The sequence below is a fragment of the Sarcophilus harrisii genome, chromosome 4 (genome assembly GCF_902635505.1).
Source record: "Sarcophilus harrisii chromosome 4, mSarHar1.11, whole genome shotgun sequence".
NCBI classification, from domain to species: Eukaryota; Metazoa; Chordata; class Mammalia; order Dasyuromorphia; family Dasyuridae; genus Sarcophilus; species Sarcophilus harrisii.
Window position 1 is genome coordinate 449576011 of NC_045429.1, and position 24538 is coordinate 449600548.

Below are 24538 nucleotides of genomic sequence, written 5' to 3' on the forward strand. Positions count from 1 at the left end.
GTTTCTTTTTCTCTTTTTTTTCCCCTGTTGCTATTCACCCTAGGCAATGGACTTCTTCCAATAGAATATAAGCTTACTGAGAGCATGGGGTGTTTCCTTTTTGTCCATCAGTGTGTTTTGCATGGTATATATTAGGTATTTAATGTACTTGGATTTACTATCAGTATTTAGATAATTTAAATTTAAATTCTTGACAAATACTTTAAAAATCACTTTTTACAGTGGATAGGGCACTGGCCCTGAAGTCAGGAGGATCTGAATTTAAATCTGACCTCAGACACTTAACACTCCTGGCTGTGTGACCCTGGGCAAGTCACTTAATCCCAACTGCCTCAGCAAAATAAATAAATAGAAATCACTTTGTAAATATGATATGGGGGAAACACAGATATTTAGCATTTTGGATGAAAAAGCTCTGGGGGGAATGTCTGGAGTGGACTGCAAGCTCCAAATGGGTCAGTCGTATGACACGGCATCCAAAAAACCATATGGGGCTTTAGACTACACGGAGAAGCATGGGGTCCCAATCAAAGTGTCCTGAGCCCAGGGCTGGCAGCATCTGTGATATAGTGGTCATTAACTGATTGACAAGGACTTGTTAAGCACCTACTTAATGCTATTCTAACACATGAGACTTGACCCATCACTAAACAAATACCCTCCATAGAGAGCTGTTTTCCAGCATCAGAGTATGCACGTTAATCAAAAGTAGCATGGAAAGGATCACTTGTGGCATCCTAGTGTGTGTGACGTCTGGAGCAGCTCCCCACATGGACTACTCCTAGTTCTGGCTTTGATAGAACGTTAAGCTTTCTGGAGTATTTTGTTGAGGGTAGTGATGGTAATGAAGGCTGAGGAACATAAGGGCCAGACAAAACCTCCAAGACGAGGAGGAAGAAGTCATCCCCTACCATGATGTACATGTGTGTGGCCGGGGGGCAAGGGAGGGAGGGTGGTAGGGGTAATAGGGTGTGGGGATAATGGGAGGGCTTCTTTCCACAAAATATCAAGAGGAAGGATCTTCCGTGGGGAATACTCCTTTCCATAGCACCAGGATCTTTCAGCAGAGCAGGGGTTGGTCTCTTTTGCTTTTGTCTTGCTTGTGTCCCACAGTACTTGGCACACAGTGGGTTCTTAATAAATGTCGACTGGGGAGGCAAACCAAGTACAGCTGGTGGTGAGATTTCCCCCCCCCCCCCCAGTTTTGTCTGTTCTTCTCCACACATTCCAGACATGGGAGGGGTCCCCCCCGGATGTGTCAAAAGGATTTCAAAAATAACCTTGGGGCTGTTGAGCAAGCTAACGAAAACCTCACTTCCCTCCTCTTGTTGAGAAGTCCTTCAGGTTCCTCATCACCTGTTGGCCACAGGAACTGCAGAAAGCTCCCCCTCCCCTCAGTCCTTCTGAGACCCCCTTCTCCCTTTCCTCCTCTCCTCACCCCCAAACTGTGGCCCTTTTCTGGATATTTTTCACAAGCAAACTTTATGTAATATAGATGCTATATTTTAGGAAAAGGAGGAAGGAAGTATATATATATATACACACACACTTTAACCTGAATGATTGGTCTTGAATAAAACCACTTATTTTTTTTCTAAAGGCTATCCTTTCCCATCCACTAAAGATGGAGGAAGAAGAGTCCCGCTCCTGTTGTTTCCCATCTTCCCGCTGGCCAATTTGGAGGCCTGACCTTCATTCAGCCAGCTTTAATCAGCTACCTCTCTTCTTTTTACATTGATAGAATGGAAGCTCATTGAGGGCAGGGACGTCTTTGTCTTTGTGCCCCTCGCACTTAGCACAATTTCTGGCACTTGGTAGGTAATGTAGAAATGTTCATTGAGGGACAACTAGGTTATGCAGTGGTTAGAGCACAGGCCCTGGAGTAAGGGACTTGAAATCAGATCCAACTCCAGACCCTTGACATTTAGTATCTGTGTGACCTTGATTAACTTAATCCAGATTGCTTCACCAACCCCCCCCACCAAAAAAAAAAAAATCCCAAAGCCCAACAACAATAAAAGAAATACTTGTTGAATGACTGATTAATTTTGAAGTCCAGGTAACCAGATTATTCTACTCTCTCCCCATCCATTCCACCAATGGAGTGGAAAACCCAGCACTACCTTGTCCTTAAAGAACTTACTGCCCAGCTACTCTCCCCTCTCACACTTCCTAATTATGAGGATCCTCCCTTTCCAAAAGCCTTTCGCTTCTGTGGGCTGTACGTATCAATAATTACCATACATAGGATGTACTAGTATCATTATGAAAATAGTTTAGACCTTACAGATCCCCTAAAACGGTCTCAAGAAACCCCAGTTTCCTTAGACCATATTTTGGGAACTGTTCTAGAGTATCCCACCTCTCCCTTGCTTTCCAGGCTTTCTGCCAACTTCTGGCTTGGCTAACCTCCCTCCTCAGGATGGACTCCACCATTCTCTTGACCTTTCCCTCCCTCCATCCTCCCCTTCTTCATAACCCATTCAGTTACTCTGTTCCTGCCTGTCAAGCCTGGAAGAAATTTCCTCGACTTTGCTCACCACAAATTCACGTTATATAACTGCAGCTACATCCTCCCCGATGCATGGAAATCTGCTTTCTCTTTGGTGGCCTCCCAGCCTCCCAAGTACTTACTCCAAACATTTTCAACCCCACTCCCCACTCATTTTCAGCAGATGACTGAGATCCTGATTTTACCAAGACAAAGAGGCCATCTGTTGTAATTACTCGACCCGTCACCATTTTACCTTGACATTTCCCCCCAATGTCTCCCCATCCTCTCTTCTCAGAGGAAGGATTCCGCTTCCCAAGACTTTTCCACGCTCCCACCACTGCTTTTGACTTAATCTCTTCCATCTCTTCTTTGACCTTACTCCATTTCCTCCTCCCTCCACCCGTTAAATGTTTCCAATAAGAAGTTCCAAAGGCATGTCCTACTCCACATGTGCAAACCAGAACTTGGTCTTCTTTCTCCCTAAATATATCCCCCTTCCATTATTACTTCCACATTTCTTTCAGAGGCACCAGTCATCCACTCATAACCTCAGAGTCATTTTCAACTCCTTGGTCTCCAACCAAACATAGGACAAGTCTTGTTAATGCTACCTACACAACATCTCTTGCACATGGCCCCTTCTCTCTCCTCACATGGCCAACATCCAGTTCCAGCCCTCGTCTTTTCTCACCTACACTATTGCCAAAGTCTCCCGAGTGGTCTCCTCCGGGATCTCCCCATTCTAATCCATTCTCCATACACCTATCAAAGGTGGCATAGGGGGTAGTCATGAGTTCAAATCCTGATTTGGAAACTTAACTTGCTCTGTGCTTTGAGCGAGCACTTAGCATCTCTTACCCTCAATTCCTCCATCTGCAAAATAGGAGAGTTGGACTCTAAAGTTCCTCCCAGGTCTAAATTTATGATCCTTTAAAAAAACAAAAAACAAATTCCTAAAGCACAGTCTTTCTGTGGGGTCATTCCTACCCTCAAGAAGTCCCAGTACCTCCTTGGGATCAAATATAAACTCTTCTGTTTGGTATTTAAAGATCTTCCCAATTTGGTACCTAGCAACTTTCCAGGCTCATTACATCCAGATCTTTAACTGCTCATCTATGATTGTTTCCAAGCTCAACATTCTGTTTTCTGTCTCCCAGGCCATCTCCCCATTGCCTGGAATTCACTCCCTCTCTTCTCACCTCAGAAATTCTAGCTCCCTTCAGAGCTTACCTTAAATGCCATGTTTCCTAATTGTCCCTCCCCGACCGCTAATCACTCCCGAAATGACTTACTATTTATTTTCTTCGTACAAATCAATTTTGCACACCAGTGGGCAAATCGCTTAACCTGTCCTTAGGTATTCCCATAGTCAAAGAGAAGATATTGATGTGATTAGTAGAGTTCCTCACCCAGGAGTCCCAAGATCAACGAAATCCCAGCTTTAGTCCCTAGCCCTTAAATTTCACATTTACCTAGTACATGTACATGTTATCTACTAGAACATAAACTCCCTGAAGGCAGGAAATTTTACTTTTGGCTTTCTGGCCGAGTATTTGGCGCAGAGCAGGTGCTTAACAAACTCCTGTTGATCACTTATTGCCACCACTCCTCCAATGTGTATTGTCTCTCACAGGGCTAGAACATAAGCTTCCCGAGGGCAGAGGATATCTCAATTTTGTATTTGTAATCTCAGAACTGAGCAGCACTGCCTGGCACATAGTAGGCTCCTAAAAACAATTGGCTAATCCTACAAGCCCTGACAGACTTTTCTCTCCCTTATGCCCTCCTCAAGCTACCATTTATTTTTCCCTTCTTTGCCAAATACATCAACATTTCTGGCTGGAAATGGTACAAGGCCATTGTACTTGTAAAACCAAATCCCCCAGCTTTCCCTCCCCTTCCCGACGCCACTATTTTTATCATCTTAAATCATTCTCCCAGTCACCGAGGTTCAAAAATTCTGAGTCATCTTCATTTCCTTCCTTCTCCCCCCCCCCCCAGCCAATTAGTGTCCACCGCCTGTTAATTCTACCTACAGAGCATAATTCAATTCTCCTTCCCTCTCCGCTCCTCCTGCCTCCACTCTGGTTCAAGTGCCCATTACCTCTGACCTAAGACTGTTGCAATAGCTTCCTAATTGGTCTCCCTTCTTTCAGTCTTTTCCTCCCTGCAAGCCATCCTGAATTCCACTGTCAATTAATCTTTTCTAATTATAGCTCGGATCGCAACCCCTTCCATTGCTTCCCATCGCTCCCCAAGAAATTGGAAACTTCTGAAGCTGGTTTTAAAGACCCTTGGGAGCTGAGCCAGACTTCTGCTTATCTCACAGTATTCCCTGCATCCCCATATTTGTCAAAATAATCTCCCCAAAGCCCAGGTTCTACTGGCCGTCTCTCAAGCTCAGGGATCTTTGGTAGTTCTTTGTTTCTCATCTCTGGAGAAACTGCAAAGTCCTCAGTGTCTAGGTTAAAGCCTCCACAACTGACCTTTGCAGATATCTTACATGGTTTCCTTGAATGCAACCTTTGTTTTAGAACCCAGACGGCCTCCTGGAGGTTCCCTGAGTGTTATGTTCTAGGTCCCACCTCCATGACTTTGCCCTGGTTGTACCTCACATAGAATACACTCTCTTCCCAGCATCTTAGAATCTTTAGCTCTGGTCAAAGTCCATTTCTTCTATGGGGCTTCCAGTTTTTACTTTTGCCTTCTTAAATCCTCTTATTTACTCATCTCGAATCCTTCCCGTTCTTTAGGAGAGCGTAATATCCTCAAGGACAGAACTTGTTTCTCTTTTGCGACCTCAGTGTCTTGCCTGTACTATGGGCCTACTAAATGCTGGTTGATCTGAAGTCCACGGAATAATATGAGTGTGTCGGAGGCAGATTTGGCAAAGTGGTGAGACAGCTGGTTTCTGCTAGGAAAACCCGAGTTCAAATCTTGCTTCTGATAGAAACTGATTGAGCCAACCTGTGGCCGGGTAATTTTCTCTATGACTAAAAGCTGTAAATCAGGAGCTCCTGTGTATTAGTAGAGGGCATTTCCTCGCCTGGAAGTACACCGAACCACTGAGATCCCAGCTGCAGGCTGTATTATCAATTAAGGATGGAGATTACTTACTGCCTCACAGCACAGTCCGTCAGAGTCATGGCCACACACAGAAAGGGGCAGACCAGGGGCTACTCTCCATGTGGTCCCCGGATGCTAGGCAGGGATCGCTTCCTTTGGGTCATTAAAAACCCAGGTGTTTGAACGTAACTTAAATTACAATCCCCTCCCTCTCCATCCAGAGTTTGTTGGCTCAAGAGATCTGTTGGGAATGACTTAGACACAGGAGAAAAGCTGCTTGTCTTGGTGTCAGAATTGGTGTGACTTTGAACTTTCCACTTAGGTTTTTCTGACTAAGGGTCACTTAGTAGGGATGTTAACGCGCCTATGACCTTCCTGACTTGCTTTCATGTGTTAGCTAGCATTAATGGGGATGTGTGTGTTCTGGGAGATAAAAATTGGCTCAAGGGGTCAAAGGTGAAAACTCTGGCCAGCTCTGGGGATTTAAGACACATATTGGGGGGGGGGAGAGCGATGACCTTTCCCAAAGCTCCATTCTCTCCAGACGTTGTGGGGGAGCTCATTCTAAAGGACTATTTCCAGGGCTGACCTCCTTAGGGACACAGCCCCTCCACAGTCTCCATGGCTGCTGGAGGGAAGCAGCTGGCTTCAATCAATCCCCTCCCCACCCCACCCACCCTTCTCTCTCCATCCAGAGGCAAAGTCTGGTTCAGCTCCTCCCTGTTCCCAGATCCTCTTTTCAGGCAGAGGCTCTTGGGGACTTTTCTCCAGAAGGTCTGCCCTGGCTTCCTCTGGACACAAATGGAGCTTGGGAACACACACAGTTACTTGCCTCAGAGCAGCCACCCAACTCCACAAGTGGACTCCCTTGTCACGGGTGCCCACGGCAGTGGAAGGCGCTCAGGGAAGTCACAGGATCCGGCTTCAAATATCAGCTCTGCTGCTTCTGGCTGCATGTCACTTACCTGTCTGCATCTCAGCTTCCTCTTCCTCGAGGGGGCCTCCAATCAGACACCTGGGAGTCCCTGGTTTCTGATCTTCACCTACTTCTACCTGATGTTATATCCCCTACCTGAATTAAGACACCCAGAGGCTTCTGGGAGCCACAGCTGGTTTCTACTCTATTTTCCCCATTCTCTACTCAAGCCGCTCTTTGTAACTTCTCCTACCAGTCTAACCTGGAGGGCATTTAATTTTGGGAGGGAAACCTCCCCCGGACTTCAGCAAACAAAATAAATCCAACCCCCCAAATCATCCTTCTGCCTTTCTTGTCTGAGGTCACTCCTCCAAAGTAAGCTAGGGCCTCCACCAAGTGTGAGCGAGAGAACGAGGACGCCTCATAAGGAGGCAGGAAGGCCTCGATGAGGAGGCTCAGCAGCAGAGGAAAATTGAAAAGGAAGAGGGGGCAAGTGGGGGAGCAGCCGGGAGAGCTACCCCTAAGACCATTCTTCTTGCCTGCCTGTTGCTCAGGGGCTTCTAACTCAGGGTCTGTGGAGAAATTTCAGAGGGTCCTTGAACTTGTGTGGAAAATAATGCAATAATGACTTTTGCAAATGTATTATCTCCTTCAGTTATGGATGTAGCAACAAATAGTCATTCTGACAAAGGTTCCTGGACTTAACCGGACCACTCAAGGGGTCTAGAACACAAAGGGCTAAGAAACACTGTGCTAGATGGACAGAGGGAGCCTCCAAGGGGGTGGATTTCCTTCAGAATCCTGCTCAGGTGCCGCCTTCTACAGATAGCCTTTCTTGACCCCTTCCCAACTTCCCCCTCCCACAATCTTGTTTTAATTTCATATACTTATAGATGTTCCTATTCGAGCGATTCTGGGAATTGCTTTCATCTCTTTCGGGCCCACCTTCTTCACCCTCTGTCTGCCTCTCCCTTCATCTTGAATCATAATACTGAATTCAGTCAGCTAATTAGCCACTCAAAAATAATCAATAGGGACATAGGCTGTTAAGTTACTAAGAACATAGGAGATCACAGAGTCCATCCCCAGCCTCCATTATGTTATGGCAAAGAAAGCTGACCCCCAGACAGATCAGGGCACCTTTCCCAGGGCAGGCTCAGAGTTCAAGTCTTTGGGAGCTTTGGGAGTCCCCCAGAATCCCTTGCATGGTTAGACCATTCAGTCCGTACTTGTTGACTGAATAACTGATCACTGCCAGCTTCACCTTGGCTATGTGGGTGTGTTTGGGGAAGGGAGATCAAAGGTTCACCCATTTCTACTGGATTTGGGTTACACCTGGATTTGAGAACTGCAGGAGCCCCAGCTCAGAAAGGGCCCTTAGGAGGCCAATGGGGGACCAGATGAGAATTTGAGCCGGATGGGCCCAAGGGTCACTGGATCTCCCAACTGGTCACTGGCCATGAAGATGATGAAATGGTTTGCCCAAAGTCACACGGCCCCTAAATGATCACGCAAGGAATCTTTTGGCTCCAAATCTCAAGGACTTGGGGGAATCAGAAAGGCCCGGGTTTGAAACCTGCCTCAGAGCTTACTGACGATCCAACCCTGGGCAGATCATGTAGCTCTCCCTGCCCCAGATCCCCAAGAAAGAAGGGAGGGGGCTCCAGAGCCTCCAAGGGCCCTTTCCAACCCACACCCGTGATGGTCTGTTACCTCTTATATTTCTCCTGAGCCGACCTGCAGGGCCCTGCTCTCCCACCCGAGCACCTCTAGCTCCCAGCGTGATGCTGGCAGACGCCCAGCACCTGTCCCGGTCTCCTTCTCCTTCTTCTCCAGATCAGAAATCAGGGGCCCAGAAAGCAGGACATGGGGCTAGCAAGTGGCAAGGGCACCAGAAAGGGAGCAGCCCCGTCTGCCGGCCTCCAGATCCTCTCCTCACTCAGACGACAGGGGCTGGAGCCGCAGGAAACTGGGGGAATATCGGGGTGAGGGGGAAGAAGAATGGAAGACGGGGAGAGCAAAGAAGGAGGCCCGGAGCTCGAGAATTGCTGCAGTCCCTAAAACAGGCTCTTTAATCACATCCATATCTTCACTGAAGAGCTTCTGATAGAGCACTCAATCTCATGACCCATGGGCCGCTCCATGGGGGGAGGAGGGAAGGGAGGACGGAGGAGTGGGAAAGGGACAGCGGATCCTGGCCACGCGGCAGTGGCCCGTGCCCCCTCCCCCAGAATGGGTCAGGGGGCATGTTTCCAGAGCAGTGACCCAGGGAGGTGTGACCAAGACAGAGAGAAAAATGGGGGAGGGAAGGGGAAGAAAGGGGAGAGGACGTGGCCAGCTCCGAAACTCAGAGGATTCCTCTGGAACTGTATTGGGTCAAACAGTCCCCGCCCCCATCAGAGAAGGGGGTGTCCTTGCCCAGAAGCCCCGGGGACTCTGCTCCCTGGGCCTAGTAGAAAGAGTACTGGTTCTCTACTGCCCGGGTCCTGTTGCGGGCACCTTCACTGTCATGATAGTCCTCGGACCCGGGGCCAGGAGGCTCCAGGAGGCGCTCGGCACTGTTGCTGCGGCTTCGGGCGCTCAGCGTGCCCTCGGTGCGATGGTACTGCGGGTGCGGGACGGTGCCCGAGGAGGAGGAGGCCGAGGAGGAAGAGGCGCCTCCGCCCTCTGAGGGGGAAGCCGGCTGGAAGGGCCCGGGGCCGAAGCTAGAGAAGTAATGCTGGGTGGGGGGCTCACTCCAGCAGCTGGGAGGCGGGGGGACCGTGCCTGGAGCCGGGCCAGGGTCTGCCAAAGCAAACAAAGAGTGCGTCAGTGGGCACGCACTGGAGCCCTTCATTCCCCATTGCCCCCCCTTAAGCCCCACTCTGGGCCCAGCGGTCCCCTCCTTGTCTGCTGGGGCTACCAGCTACACTTGCGCCCCACTATCCCTTTGCCCAAATGTTTTCCCCACTCAATTGGCTAGATCTTCTTTATTCGTCCTTTGTTCTCAAAGACATCAGGGAGGTCGGGCTATGAATCGGACTGAGCAAGGGCTGGGCAAGGTCCCCAGCCTCAATTTCCCTCCAGAGCCATCTGGGCCCAGGGGCTGAGAGATCAGGACACCTGGAGATGGCCCTGGGTGCCCTTCGAGGCCTACTTCTTTCGTGAAGCCTTCTTCAATTACCCTAGCCATCGGATTCTCTAGTAACTAACCAGTAAGCATCTATTAAGCACCTACTGTTAAATAGACAACAAATACAAAAACAAAACTCTCCTTGCTCTCATGGAGCCGATATTCTACAAGTCTGGGACCCGGCATTCACAAATGGAATTGGGAGGGAGGTAGCCCTAGAGATGCTCCTGGAGGGGAGCCAGGGATCAGTCCCACTCCCATAACGGGTACTGGGCTTGGAGTGCGAATCCTTCCTCAGAAGCTTCCTACCTGTGTGATCAAGTGATTTCATCTCTCTGTAAAATGTAAAATCTGCAAATCTGCAAAATGAGAGGCCTCTACAGCTCTAGTTCTGGGATCGGGTCTTTTTGTCGGCTTTTTGGGGGGTTTGGGTTTGGATTTGCCTCTTACCTGGCTCCACCTAGGCATCCCTAAGCCAAGGGGAGACACTGAGGAGCTAGAGTCCAGGCTTACCCTCCTGGCTCGAAGGTCGATTATAGAGCAACAGTCCTAATAATGGGGCCACATGCTGATCCACAGCCCGCCTTCCTCCCAGCAGCCCCGGGAAGTGGCAATGAGAGGAGCCATTTTCCAGTGAGGAAGGGCGGGTGCAGGGTTAAGCAGCAACCCCAGGACCACACAGCTTTAGACTGGAAACCAGAAGTCTTCCAAGTGGCCGTGACAAGATGCTGCCGGGGCTCCCTACCTGCCTCGGTCTGACCCCCCTGGAAGCCCCGGGGATGGAGAAGGGAGGCTGGAGATCCTGAGGCAGCCTAGTGTTGCCCATGAGCGGTTCCCTCGGCCCTGGGCATGGCCAGGGCATGCTTCTGCCAAGCCAGGTTACCCTATTTCTCTCTCTATGAGTTTCTTCCAAAGGAATTCATTTTATATTATATTGAGACATATTTATATTATATAGAGACATATTCTATATTATAATGTAATATAAATAGTAAAATTCAATAAAGAAACAAAACTAACTTCATGAGCCCAAGGTGGGGGAGCCACGACTAGATAATGAATAGTCTGAAGCAGATCTGGGGGTCTGGGTGGATCTTAAGCTCAGCAAGATCTTAAGGCTGCCTCAGAATTCAGATTAAGGAAACTCTGCCCTAGCCAGGCGACGTCTGTAATAGACAGTGCTGGGCTCTGGGCCTCCACCTGGTGTCTTCAAAGTCTTAAAGCTTAAAACTGCACAAAGGTTGTGTGCTGATTAACTGGTAGCACCTGGAGGCAAGTGATCAAGACAGTGAAGGGCCCTGAGTCTGTCAACACGGAGGCTCGGTTGGAGGAACTCGGGATACTGAGGCTGGAGAACTTCCCGGGGGAGAGAGGAGAGCCGCCGCCTCCACGGATCTCGGAAAAAGGATTCGAGTTTTTTCTCAAGCCTTTTCCCTTTTGTTCTGATTCTTCTTTCACAATCCGGCTAATGTGGAAATATGTTTAATATGATTGGACACGGCTAACCCAGATCAGGTCTCTCCCGCCCCAGCCGGCTCCCGGAGGCCTGGGTCCCTCTGTTTCAGTCTGACACTGTGAACCTGGCAGAGGTGCTTCCTAAACCTCCACGGACCAGCTGAAGGGGGTCCTTTTAGCCTTGGGGTTCCCTGTTTACTTTCCTGGGGGCAGGGAATGGGATCTAAGCCCCCACCAAGATCGTGGATTGGGAAAGACTTTGGACAGAAAGTGCTGGGCAGGACTGGTGCTTGACACTGCCAGAGAGAATATATGGGGTTCCCACACATCCCACCAGAAAGCCATATACACCTCTGCTCCCTGGTCCCCACCCCCCAACCTCACCCAGGGGGAGGAAAGCAACTGAGGCAGACCCAGCCACTCCTCCTGATGGGGTGCTGGCGGCCTGTTGGCAGGAGAGGAGCCGGGCCCTCCCAGCAGCCTCCCAGCAGGGAGAGAGGCTCCGGAGCACTCAAAACAGGGGGTGGGGGGTGCCTCTTACCAGGTAAGGGGGCCTGGGCCAGCACGTAGCTGCGGAGGGTTATGTCGGCAGCTCCTCCAGACTCCAGGGGGATGGGGTGGGTGTGGAAGTGCCTCAGCATGTCAAAGATGGACTGGAACCAGAGGTGCTGCACGTGGCACTGGCCATTCTCATTCAGGGACAGGCGCAGGTGCTGTGGGGGAAGACCAGGGTCAGTAAGAAGGGAGTGGAGGGAAGGGAGCAAGAGAAGGAGGGAGAAAGGAAGGAAAGAAGGAAAGAAGGAAGGAAGAAAAGAAAGAAGGAAAAGGAGGAAGGAAGGAAGGAAGGAAAGAAGGAAGACAGGAAGGAAGGAAGGAGGGAAGGAAGGAAAGGAGGGAGGAAAGGAAGGAAGGAAGAAGTGAGGAAAGGAAGGAAAGAAGAAGGCAGTGTGGTGTAATAGCAAGAGCCCTGACTCTGAAGAAGAGGTTTTGGGTTCAAATCCTGCCTCACGGCGTCTACCTATGTGACCTTGAGCAAGTTATTTAATTTTGGTTGCCTCATCTACAAAATGGGCACAAGTGGGGTTAGACTAGATGGTCTCTGAGTCCCTTCAGCATTAGATATTATAATCCCAAAGCAAGTTGGGAAGTGTATCAGTCTCGATTGAAGACCAAGGTCTCTGCCATCATGGCTGCTCCTCCTCAATCGGTCTCTGCACTGAGTTGGAAAGAGATGCCGTAGTATCTGCTCTGAGAGTCCCCAGTCCAAGGGGGAATCACAATCCCCTTGAAGACAGGAAAAAATAAAAGCACATAAGCGTAAATGACATAAGGACCCTTGGCCGAGAAGAGACCGTGTGCTGGTTCCCAAGCTGTCAGAGATGACAAATGGAGCACAGTGTGGAGCCAGAGATCAATCACTTTGAAGAAGGCTGACCCCTTTCAGTGGCTCAGTTTCCCTCTCTATAAAATGAGAAAGTTGGACAAGGTGTCTGTCTTCTGGGTCTCCTTCGCTTTCATCTGTGATCCTTTAGTCCAATAATAGTTATGAGGTCAAGGAAAGTTTTCTGGGGAAAGTGAAACTTGAGCAAGTTAGTCTGGAGTGAAGGTGAGTGAGGGAAAGGGAAATAGGCAGCTGTGGATGGATGAGGAGGGAGAGTGAGGAGGGAGTGGGCTGGTTTCTGTCCCGTGGAAAGGTCAGCTTGGCTGGAAAATGTGACAAGCAAGGGGAGTCCTACTAGCCTTTCTTTGGGCTCTCCGGCTGGGCAGGCCAGGAAGAGTGCGGTTTTCTCATATTTACAGTTTTTAACTTTTGTCTCTTCCGAGTGGAAGCTGAAGAAAGGTCAGCCAGCCCTTGGGTCAGGCCCAATTTGGACAATGGGACAATGCTGGCCTGGCTTGGGTCCCGAAGCCCTGAGCTCTCTTTGGGGTTCCCACTGGAGGCAATCTTCCTGTGGTTCTTTAAGGACTTTCCCCCTTCACCCAAGTCCTTACTCTCCCCTAGAACTCCACCCTGCAGGCCCCAAACGTCCAGGCCGGCTGCAGCCCCCACGCAGCGAGAAAACAAATTGCCCCATTTCCTCCTGGGAATTCATTAATCACCTGGTTATCAGAGAGCTGGCTTTTAAGTTGGCTGGCAAGAGTGCGCTGGATTCCAAGAGAAGGGCCCCTGAGGGAAAGGCATTAACTCCGAGATGATCTTTAAGATGTTCAGACATCGCCCAGGCTGCCAAGAGCGCGGCGCCGTGCACGGCGAAGGGAGGAGGTGGCCCAGCCGTGCACCGGTGCTCTTCCGAGGAGAGAGCTCAAGGGCAGGGCCCAGATTGCAGCCCACAGGGAGGGCAGTGGACACAGCAGCCACCTGCTCCTTCCTATGCGGACGGGAGGTTCCAAGGCCGCCATCTGGGCTGCCCAGGGGAACGCCTGTGTCCTTATTACGGCCAACTAGGACAAGATGACTTCTCAGGGCCAGATCAATGACTATGAACGCTCAATTAGCCCTGATGGGGGGGCAGGGAAGGACTAGTACTATAATACAAAGAACCCCCAAATTATTCTGACAGGCCTGAGAGAGGAACGGCAGCAGTATTCATCTCCTGTCTGTGGACCAGTGAGGAGAATAGTGGGGTTCAGCAAAAAAAGTGGGTTCACCCACTGAGTGATCGATTATTTGGCCATAGCGATTCAGGGAACAGTTGTAAAAATACAGATAAGAGCTCCTTGGACTCAGTGCTAAAAAAGACTTCAGGGGCCACTGAGTCCAACCCCTTCATTCTACAGATGAGGAAACTGAGGTCCAGGGAGGGGAAGTGACTCACCCAGTGTTATCCAGACAACAGCAGAGGCAAAATTTGGGTTCAAATCCACCATTTTTTCCCTGTTACACACAGTGTATGTGTGTACAGTGAAAGTGGCAGAAATGGCAAGAGATGGGAAGAATCAGTTTCCCTTTAAGCACTACAAATATTCATTTAACTCTCAGGATTCTAAATGTAAAACCTTTGGCCAACAAAAACAACAGGGAGCATTTATATAGCACCTACTGTGTGCCAGTCCCTGTAGTAAGTGCTTTATAATATAGCAATTCCTTTGATCCTCACAGAAATCAAATTAATACACCCTGGGAGAAACTGAAGCATGTCTATACTTTATGATATAGCACCAACTTTGACCCTCACAGCAATCAAATTAATACACTTTGGGAGAAATTGAGGCACGTCTATACTTTATGATATAGCACCAACTTTGATCCTCACAGCAATCAAATGAATATACCTTGGGAGAAACTGAGGCACGTCTATACTTTATGATATAGCATCAACTTTGACCTTCACAGCAATCAAATTAATACACCTTGAGAGAAACTGAGGCACATCTATGCTTTATGATATAGCATCAACTTTGATCCTCACAGCAATCAAATTAATACACCTTGGGAGAAACTGAGGCACGTCTATGCTGACATTCTTAGCAGGAAGGAAAGCAAAAATCAATCAAATTTCTGCTAAATGAAAGAAGAAACTGAGGTTCTCCAAAAGGAGGTGAAAAAAAGAGCTGGTCAAGTTAACTGCCTGGTAAATCTCAGGACAACAGACTTGTGGAATCATGGAATGCTTGATCACTGCACTCCAGAGGGTTCATGGTGAGCACAGCATGGTGCAGTGAAGGGGCTCAGATTTGGAATCAGGTAACAGTAACACCACCAGCAGCAGCAGTAACACCACCAGCAGCAGTAACACCACCAGGAGCAACAGTAACACCACCAGCAGTTAACAGTAACACCACCAGCAGCAACAGTAACACCACCAGCAACAATGAAGAATTGGCATTTACATAGTACTTCAATGATTCCAAAGCCTGCCTGGGGAGGGAGGTGCTATTCTTTCTATTTTATAGATGAGGAACCTGAGATAAAAGGCAGTCAAATAACTTGCCCAGGTTCACACAGCTGTCAGCGTCTGAGAGAGGGTTTGAACTCCTTCCTGACTCCTCCTCCAGCCCCCTTTCACACCACCTAGGAGATTGAAATTCTAGCTCTAGCACTCAGCACCTGTGTGAACTTTGGGCAGGTTCAGGTCTCAGTTTCTTCATCTGTAAAAGGAGAGAGTTAGACTAGAGAGCGGCTAAGATCTCCCCGGCTCTAAAGCCATGATTGTAAGGGGATTGCCGTGACTACATCTGAAGTTTATGAGCTAACTCTCATTGAAGAGGTTGAAATAAGGGAGTTCTAGGAAGAATTCAATATTTTTCAAACCAAGTCAAGATAGAAAGCAGGTGATGTAAATGCAAAGGTGGGCACGGGGAGGACCGCTTCCCCCAAATCTCGGAAAATATTATTCACAATTAAGCAAATTAAAGAGGCCAAAAGCTTGCTGATTACTCAAAAGATTCACAGCTATATACTGTGGGATCAGGTCGGCGGTGCAGTGGAGAGCACGCCAGGCATATGTTTACAATAACCCCAAACCGACCTAATGGATGACTGAAAAATAGGAACTGGATAAAGAGACTGACGGATTCTTCTTCTTACCGAAACTAAACTCATGTAAAACAGTCACCACAATGGTGAGATTAAGAGGTCCCAGAAACTGCCTTAGACAAAGTTTGATATTCCTCTAATTTGAGTGTTGTGGCCATCGAGGGAAACACTGGTGTAGATATCTAGTTTATTTGGTGCCAAATGTGAAGGAAAGAAGGATGTAATGGACAGAAGACCAGCCTTAGAACCAAGATGACTGGGCTCAAGTCCTGGCCGTATGACCCTGGGCTTATTTAACTTTTACATTTTCCTCAACTATAAATGGGCTTAACTAATAACGGCAGCCACTGAGCAAATAATTAGAAACCGAGGGGATGCCCATCAGTTGGGGAATGGCTGAATAAGCTGTGGCATATGAAGGTAATGGAACCCTGTTGTGCTCTAAGAAATGATGAGCAGGTGGATTTCTGAAAAAATCTGCAGAGACTTACATGAACTGATGCTGAGTGAAGTGAGCAGGACAAGGAGATCTCTACACAGTAACAGCAACGTTGTGCAATGATTGACTATGATGGACTTATCCTTTATCAGCGATACAACGATCAAAGGCAATTCCAAGGGACTTGCGATGGAAAATACCATCCACATCCATAAAGAACTAGGAAGTCTGAATCAGATCAGAGCATACTATTTTCCCTTTTCCCCCTTTCTCTTGGTTTTCCCCATTTGTTAAGAGTCTTCTTTCACAAAATAAATAATGCGGAAATATATTATACATATATAACTTCTACTGGATTGCTTGTTGTCTTGGGGAGGAAGGGAAAAAAATTAGAACTCAGGATCTTATAAAAGTGAATGTTGAAAACTAACTTTACATGTAGTTGGAGAAAAATTAAAACACTATTAAGGGGAGAAAACACATTTTCCTATTATCTATCTATCTATGTCTATCTAATCTATCATTTATCCATATATTCATCTGTCTAGTCTGTCTATCTATCTATCTCTGTCTAGTCTATCTGTCTTTCTAATCTATCATTTATCCATACATTCATCCATCTATCTATCTGTCTGTCTTAGCTATGTCTATCTAATCTATCATTTATCCATACATTCATCTGTCTAGTCTGTCTATATATCTATCTATCTGTCTGTCTGTCTTTCTGTCTAGTCTATCTATCTATCTAATCTATCATTTATCCATATATTCAGCCATCTAGTCTATCCATTTATCTATCTTTCTATAATCTTTCCATCCATCCATTTATCCATCTATCTGTCTGTCTATATACACATATATACAAATAGCACTTACCTTCCAAGATTATTGTGAGGATGGAATGAGATACTATATGTAACGTGCTCAGCACAGTTTCTGGCATGTTTGTACTTCAATCTTAGCTAAAAGCAACTTGAGAGTGGGAGGCAGGAGAATGCCTGAAGTACATTTCGCAACAAGATCAAGGGAAGGAAAATGCATGTTTGAACTCATGATACATTCTTCCTTGGCTCCCAGTGGATTTTATTCATGGAACAATTTTTAGATGGAGAGAGAAAAAGATTCCCTAATTATGCTGTTCAATTCAGCTGTGTCTGTCTCACTGTGACTCTATCTTAGATTTTCTTGACAGAGATGCTCAAGTGGTTTACCATTTATTTCTCCAGCTCATTTTACAGATGAGGAAACTGAGGCTGAGGGGATTAAATGACTTGCCAGGATTCTATAAATAGGGATGGCCCGAGGTAGGATTTGAACCCTGGTTTTCCTGACCGGAAGCCTATGAATATGGAGAAAGCTTGATTTGAAGATTTAGGAAGGAGAGGTGCTAGCTCCACGTTCAGAGTCATCCCATTCCAAGTCCCCTCTCAGTCAGGAGGAGAATGCTGACTGCCCAGGAGACCCCCAGGCCCCATTTTGTTCCAGGGCTCTTTCCTTCACTACACCCCTACCCCCGACCATCCAACCCACGGCCCATCCACACTTGCCTTGGCCTTGCCCTGGAAGTTGAAGGTCAGCACGTACTCGCCTGGCCGAGTTTCGCTCTGGCGGATGACAAATAGGCCGTGGTTCCGGGCTCCTCCTGCCAGCACCAGCTGGGCCGCCTTGATCCTGGACAGAGTCCCATGGAACCAGGGATAGTCCGAAAGGACTATCTCCACATCCACCTGGCTGCACTCCTCCCCTGGGGAGAGAGATACGGGGCTGTGAGTCGGGGGATAAGCCTGACGGACGCCCTCCTCATTGGGCTTGGCTGCTCCAGGTGGGACGAGGACACAGACATGGAATGAGTGAGGACAAGGAAGTCGGTTGGGTGGGGAGAGGGGAACTCGACAGCACTCAGGGGATTCAAGGTGATGGAGTGTCCTAAAAATCCTGGATACGAGGGCCAAAATAGTGCACGGATGGGGCGCAGCGAAGAGCGGGATGGCCTTAGTGTGAAGGAGACCCCGGTTCAAGTGCTCCTGGATATGAGACCCTCAGACTCTGGGCGACTCTGGGAAACTCTAGGCTGCAGAGCAGGTCCGGACCTGTATCGGAGAGCTCCCTGCAGCCACAAAGTCCTAGCTCTGGGATAAAAACTGTGGGGGACCAGCTAATGAAATGTAGTGATTGGGGGGGGGGAGGGTGTGGAAAGACAGGAGGGGCCCTGGAGGCCAGGTCCCCATAACTTGGACTTGATCCACTGAAGATGGCTGGGGAGGGCAGGGGAATGACATTCGGAAAGAGTAACTGCCAGGGGCCCGGGAGTCATAGTCAGGAGGCACTGCACCACAGCAGAGGGACGTGGGCTCTGTGTGACCCTGGTCTCGTCACTGCATTCTCTAAGGTCTGTGGAAACCCATGGGTCTGTGAGCAGATCTGAGGGCATTCTTGTACTTGTAGGGAAAAAAGGGCCGAAACTGAGCATTTCCCCCATTGTGACCGTAGGGCTTCATGGAGGGCTCCATGGCATTCGCCGGACCAGCAAAGGGCCCGTGGCACCAAAGCAGGCAAGAGCCCTGCGGTGAATAAGGGTCTGGGGGGTGGAGTAAGTGTGACACCGGACACGCCGAAGCATTGACCTCCCCGGGAGCTGCCCACGCAGATGGAAGCAGGGATCTGGGAGACTCAAAAAGGGGCCTCACACGGGGTGATGGGCCCACTGAGACCGCCATGGGCTTGGAGAGCAAAAGGAGAAGCCGTCAACCGTTATTCCCAGGAAGGAGAGCAGGTACCTGTGTGGCTGGTGCTGGCGGGAGACTCCAGGGTCTGAAGGAAGTTCTCGAGAGGGACGTGGGTCAGGTGCTCGCCCGTGGAGTCCCTGGCCCTGCCATGAGGGGCCGTGACCACGGCACCCAGCGAGGATTCTGGGGCTCCAGAGCACCTCTCCGGGGCCCGCGGACCATCTGCTAACGGGAAAACAGATTGGCGGGTGAGCTCGGGATCCCATGTGAAGCCCCCTCCTCAGTGGCCCAGCGAGGGGCTACCCTTTCACATACCGTCGGTGAGGAATTCACAGCTGCAGGAAGACACCCGGCCCGGGAGGCAGCCTCCCTGTGCACAGGACGAGAGTTCGATGTCGTCTCCGCTGTCTCTGCAGAGGAAGGGCAGACATTCTAGACTCATGATCCATTCCCCCCCCCCATCTCCCCCCATAGCGCACACATGAGCTCGCCGAACACTGTGCTGTCTGCTTTAGCAGCGGGAATAGGACACAGACTTGGGTGTAAAAGTCTGTCTTCTGTCATCATTCCCGCCATCCCATCTTTGCTCAAGCCATCCTTCCTGCATGGAATTCTCTCTCAATCACATTGTTGTTCAGTAGTTGGCAGTCCTGTGGGACTCTTAATCCCATTTGGGGTTTTCTTGGCAAAGATACCAAAATGCTGCCATTTCCTTCTGCAACCCATTTTACAGTTGAGGAAACTGAGGCAAACAGAGTTAGGTGACTTGCCCAGGATAACACAGTAAGCACCTGAGGCTGAACTCAGGAAGATGAATCTGCATTTTATCTACTGCAGTGCTCCCCAGCTGCCCACTTTCCAGTCACTGATTCACAGATTTAGAACCAGAAGAGAATCTCTGAGGTCCGCTAGTCTCATGTCTTCCTTTTTACAAATAAGGAAACTGAGGCACAGGAAGTAAAGTGATTTACCTAAAGTCCTTCTTCTATACTGCTATGTGCATCATGGTTTAGGGCTTGCTGGTTTTGCTGGGGGACTGCTGTGTGTATGTGTGTGTGTGAGTGCGTGTGTGTATGTTATGTGTCTGAGTGAGTGTGTATTAGTGTGTAAGTGAGTGTGTCTGTGAGTGTGAGTTTGTGTGTGTGAGTGAGTGTGTAAGTGTGAGAGTGTGTGTCAGTGTGTCAGTGTAAGTGTGTAAGTGTGTGTGAGTGTGTGTGTGTGAGTGTGAGTGTGTGTGTGTGTACCCAGCCACAGGGGAGCACATCTGCTCCCTCTCCCTCTCCAGAGTCCCTTCCTGCCTCTGACCCTTGTTCCCTTGTGGTGGCTGTTACTTCCCATATAAAGAGGATTTGAACTCAGGTCCTCCTGACTTCAGAGCTGGTGCTCTATCCCCTGCGCCCCCTAGCGGCCCCCTTTTATGTAGATTGGACTATATTATTATCAACCTATGATTCCCGTTTCCCTTTGGAATTTATGGGTCATTTTCTTTGCATCTGATATTTTGTCAAATACCGGGACAAAGTCCTAAGATTGTAGATTTACAGATGCAAGAGATCTTTGAGGTTGTTTCTTCTCCTTTTACAAAGGAGGAAACTGAGATCCATAGAAGTGACTTAGCCAAAGGCAAAGAGTTCCTTGCAGGGAGTAACACTATTTCTTTTATTGATTCAGCAAACGCTTATTGGGGACCGAAAGTAACCCTAAAGCTAGCTCCGCAATCAGACCGAAGCTGGGGAGTGGGAGATGCTCAGCCCGTGCTCAGCAAGCCCTCCCTCTCAGCGAGCCCTCCCTCTCAGCTTTCTCACATGGGCAAAGACAACACTGAGTTGGGTCTGTCCCGGAGCCTCGATTGTAAAAGCCTCCTTAGCTTGGGGATGTGGCGCACGAGAAAAAGGGAAGAGTACGTTTACTGACAACTCAGCTAGTTCTGCCTCCTCCCTGCCCCAGAGTCCGGCTTGCCCCTAAGGCTTTTCATCAGCCTCTGGGAACATGGGACATCTGCGCCCAAACCCCAAAGGGAAGGAAAGTCTGAGTGTGTCAGGGTGAGGTCCCGCCCGGACCCGCCCGACATGACGCAGCTGGTCTCCCAACGACACAGGAAATGTGAAATTCACTGAGACCCGGGAACTTGGGGGGGAAAATGAGAAGTAGTGTGTTCTAACCGGGAGCGGGACTGGCCACATCCAGTCCTCCCATCTGTGTCAAGTCCAGGCGCGGGGGGCTGCCCCACTGACTCATGGTCCTTCTCCTCGTGCGCCTCCCTTGCCTTCTGCAACCCACCGCTGCTTACCCTGGGTCTGTGCAGTCCTGGATGTCGGCCACCCACGAGTGTTTCTGTAGGGAGTCAATGGTTTCCAGGATGTACTCGGCTCCGTTCTCCACCTAGGCCCAATGGGGAGAGGAAGGTGAATGAGTAACAACAACTGACATTCATAAAGTGCTTACGATGTGCCAGCCACTAAGATAAAGGCTTTACAAATCTAATCACAGATGATTCTGAGAGGTAGGGGCTCCATTGTACAGATGAGGAAACTGAGGCAAACAGGGTTAGGTGACCTGTCCAGGGGCATACTGTTAGGGACTATCTGATATTGGATTTAACCTCAGGTCCTTCTGACTCCAGGACCAGCGTTCCGTCCATTGCACTACTCTATCTTTATTGCCAGAACATCACAGTTCCTACTTTCTCCTTCTTCCCCAACAACGTCACAAGGGTTAAAGGGCAGAAAAATGGCCAGAGAGAGTCACCCCAGCTCTGAAAGGATGGCTGAAAGCCCTTCCTTGACTTTGACCACTGTGTCATCATTCATGCTCGGATGAGATGGTTCCTGGGGTCTCTTCCAGCTCTGAAATTCTGCAGTTTAATGAGGTAAAACTAGGAGGGGCAGGATCCTAGACCAAAGTTATCCCCAGGGAGATGTAGTAATAATAACAGCTAAGGTTTACCTTGTGCTTAAAGGTTTGCAAAATATCTCATTGGAGCCTGTGGAAAATTATCCCCATTTCACAGATGGGGAAGTAGGTTAGTGAGACTATATGATCTGCCCAAGATCACACAGCCAAGTAAGTGTCTGAGGCTGGATTAGAACTCAAGTTTTTCAGACTGAGTCCAACACTCTCTCCTGCGCTACCAGCAAAGGGCTCCTCCCATACTCTGGAGTCTCTTCCTCAGCAGCCTGACTCAGTGCCCCCAGTATTACTATGAGAATCCCTTCAGAAGACACTGCCTGCCTAAGAATGGGCCGCTGTTACCTCGGAGGCACCCAGGGGCACTTGCAGCAAGCTCTTGGTCTCCCCTCTCTTCAGGAGAGAGCAGGAATGGAGGGTGAGGATGAGGAGAAAAGAAGGGACTTAAGTTCTGGAAGAGAAAGGCAGGTGTTCCCCTAAGATAAACTTTCATCCACTTAATGATTCCAGCTCTGTTGGCTCTGGAGATGATCCACATGGGGAAAGGGTTCAATCCTGAATGGCTCTAACTGGGTACTAGGATGCTGAGCCGTAACTAGGGCTGGGTGACCGAGGTTGTTTCTCGGGGTGCCAAAATTTAGAGGGTGCTGACAGTCCTTCTGTTGCCTAGAAACAACTAAGTTTAGCACCTAATTAGCAAAATAAACAGTTAACAGAGGAAGCTACCAGATGGTGTCCTTGGCCACATCCAGGTGAGCTCTTCCTCCCCTTTCCCCTTCATGGGGAGGGACCCCCCTTTTTTGGCTGTTTTCCTCAAGAGTCTGAAGCCACAGTTTATTCAGTTTGGCTCGGGCACAATGGTTTAGTTTTGGCTCTGACAGGATGGCATCTAATCCAAGCTGGTTCTAAAGCCTTTTGCCCTTAGAATAAACAGGAGTCTTGCTCTGTGGCTAAGCCTTGGGAAAGGGAACAGCCAGGGAAGCCTGCAGACTGGAGGCGACCAGGGAGCTTAGAGATCTGCCTGTTCACAAACAGCCCTTTATCCACAAATGAGGAGGAGGAGGAGGAGGAGGAGGAGGAAGAGGAGGAAAAGGAGAAGGAGGAGGAGAAGGAAGAGAGAGAAAGGAGAGGAAAAGGAGGAGGAGAGGGAGGAGCAGCAACAGCAGCCAGGACGGCAGGGAGCTGGCCCCATTCAACAGGAAGCCCATCACCGTGGCAACTCAGCCTATCCAGGGACACCCGAAAAATAGCAAAGACAAGAAGATTCAATGGTGAGCCTGGGAAAGGGGGTGGATGGGCAGCAATAGCCTCCAAGAAGTCCCCTCCCCTTTTCGGTTGTGCCTTTTTTTTTTTTTTTTTTTTTTTTTTTTTTTTACCCTTTTAAAGGCTGAGCCGCCGCCTTTCTCTTCCCCTTCCTTGCCCCACTTTTCGGGGAGGAAGAGGACTCAGGGCTGGCTAAAGCTTGGGAGGTTCCCACACTCTGGTGACCTGCAATGGGAACATTTGCATATCAGAGGCTCTGTGGGTTCATAAAAAGCACATTCGACTCCCTCTCCCCCATCAGCACCGTCCTGGCTGCCTTTCCCGGGAGAGCAGATGAGCAAGAGAGGAAGAGGAACTTGGGGGCTCTCCGTGGTTTTCTCCAGCCGAGCAAGCCGGAAATGGGCACAAAGAGGGAACCATTAAGAACATCAACGGCGCCAAATAATGGGTCAGCCCAATCTGGCTGACAAAGGCCAGCAGTCTCCGTCAGCAGTGCTACTCCCCTTTGTGATGGTGGGAAAGTCCCTTGACTTTTCTGGGCCACCTTAAAGAGCTCTTGAACTCAGTCAGTCAGCAAGTATTTATTAAGCATCTACTATGTGTCAAGTACCTACTATGTGCTAAACTCCCCGGATATAAAGAAAGACAAAAGACACTGCTGGGAAGTATCTCATATTGTGATGGGGGAAATAACATGCAAATAACAACACATAGATAGGAGATTACCAGGCAAACCAGAGATGATCAACACGGGGAAGACACTTGCACAAGAGCTCCAGAGGAGATTTGGCTTGATGGGGAACGGGGACGTCCCACACCCAAAGGTACCTCCCAAGAAACTGGTCACTCTTAAATTGACAAGGCCCATGGTTGCACGTCACCCATAGTTATAAAGAAGGGAGACAGGCAAATAGAATGGGGGGCACCGAGTCCTATTTTAGGATCTGAGGGCTGCACGTTAACTCAGCAAGCCAAATGTGAATTATCACATTGTTTTTATTGGTTTTTTTGTATTTTGTATTTTTTTGTTGTTTTATTGTATTTTTATTTATTTTGTCAAATATTTTCCAATTACATTTTAATTTGGTTCAGGCAGCGCTCAGAAATGCCATGGGCTATGTCCAAATGGTTCATAGATTGAGTGTTTGACACCTTAAATAGCGATGGAAGGCTGAACCAATCATGAAGACCTGGATTCAAATCCTACCCCAGATATTTGCAAACTGTAACCTCTCTAGCTTCAGTTTCCTCATTAACAAAATGAAGGGACAAAATTTGATGACCCCTGTGATTCTTTTCCATTCTCAGTCTCAATCTATGATTCCATGAAGGGCCACACTAGCAGAGTATGGAGGTCAGTCTAGGAAATGGCTCAGAGAAAGGTTATGGAATCATGGATACAAAATTCAAAGCAACCCCTGGGGTTATCTAGTTCAATCCTCCTATTTTACAGGTGAGGAAACAGGTCCAGAGATAGTGATTTACTCATGGTAACGTAGCCAGGGTGTCAAAAGTAGGAATTCTGTTCTTCCTGACTCCCACTATCCACCATCTTGCTGTTTCCCAGGATGATCATCGAGCATGGCTGAGCTAAGCAGGTGGCCAGTCATCAGAGACATAACTGAGCTTCCCCATCCTTCTTTCAGGCCCTAATGTTCAAGTTCAATGCCCCAAAGTTCCTCT

At 48.8% G+C, this 24538-nt stretch overlaps 1 protein-coding gene across 2 annotated transcripts in view; it reads right to left on the minus strand.

The window, feature by feature from the left end:
• Positions 1-8521: 8521 nt before the first annotated feature.
• The window catches only part of SH2B2 (SH2B adaptor protein 2), a 31278-nt gene continuing 15261 nt past the window's right edge, over positions 8522-24538 (minus strand). The window contains exons 3-8 of one of the 2 annotated variants that reach the window (XM_031967986.1): positions 20976-21067; positions 19001-19095; positions 18737-18910; positions 17507-17703; positions 11585-11756; positions 8522-9260 (exon numbers count right to left, since the gene is read on the minus strand). In XM_031967986.1, the coding sequence (XP_031823846.1) occupies positions 8926-9260; positions 11585-11756; positions 17507-17703; positions 18737-18910; positions 19001-19095; positions 20976-21067 (1065 nt within the window). In that variant the 3' untranslated portion in view covers positions 8522-8925. The remainder of the gene's footprint in view (positions 9261-11584; positions 11757-17506; positions 17704-18736; positions 18911-19000; positions 19096-20975; positions 21068-24538) is intronic. The other variant, XM_031967987.1, reaches the window with a different exon arrangement.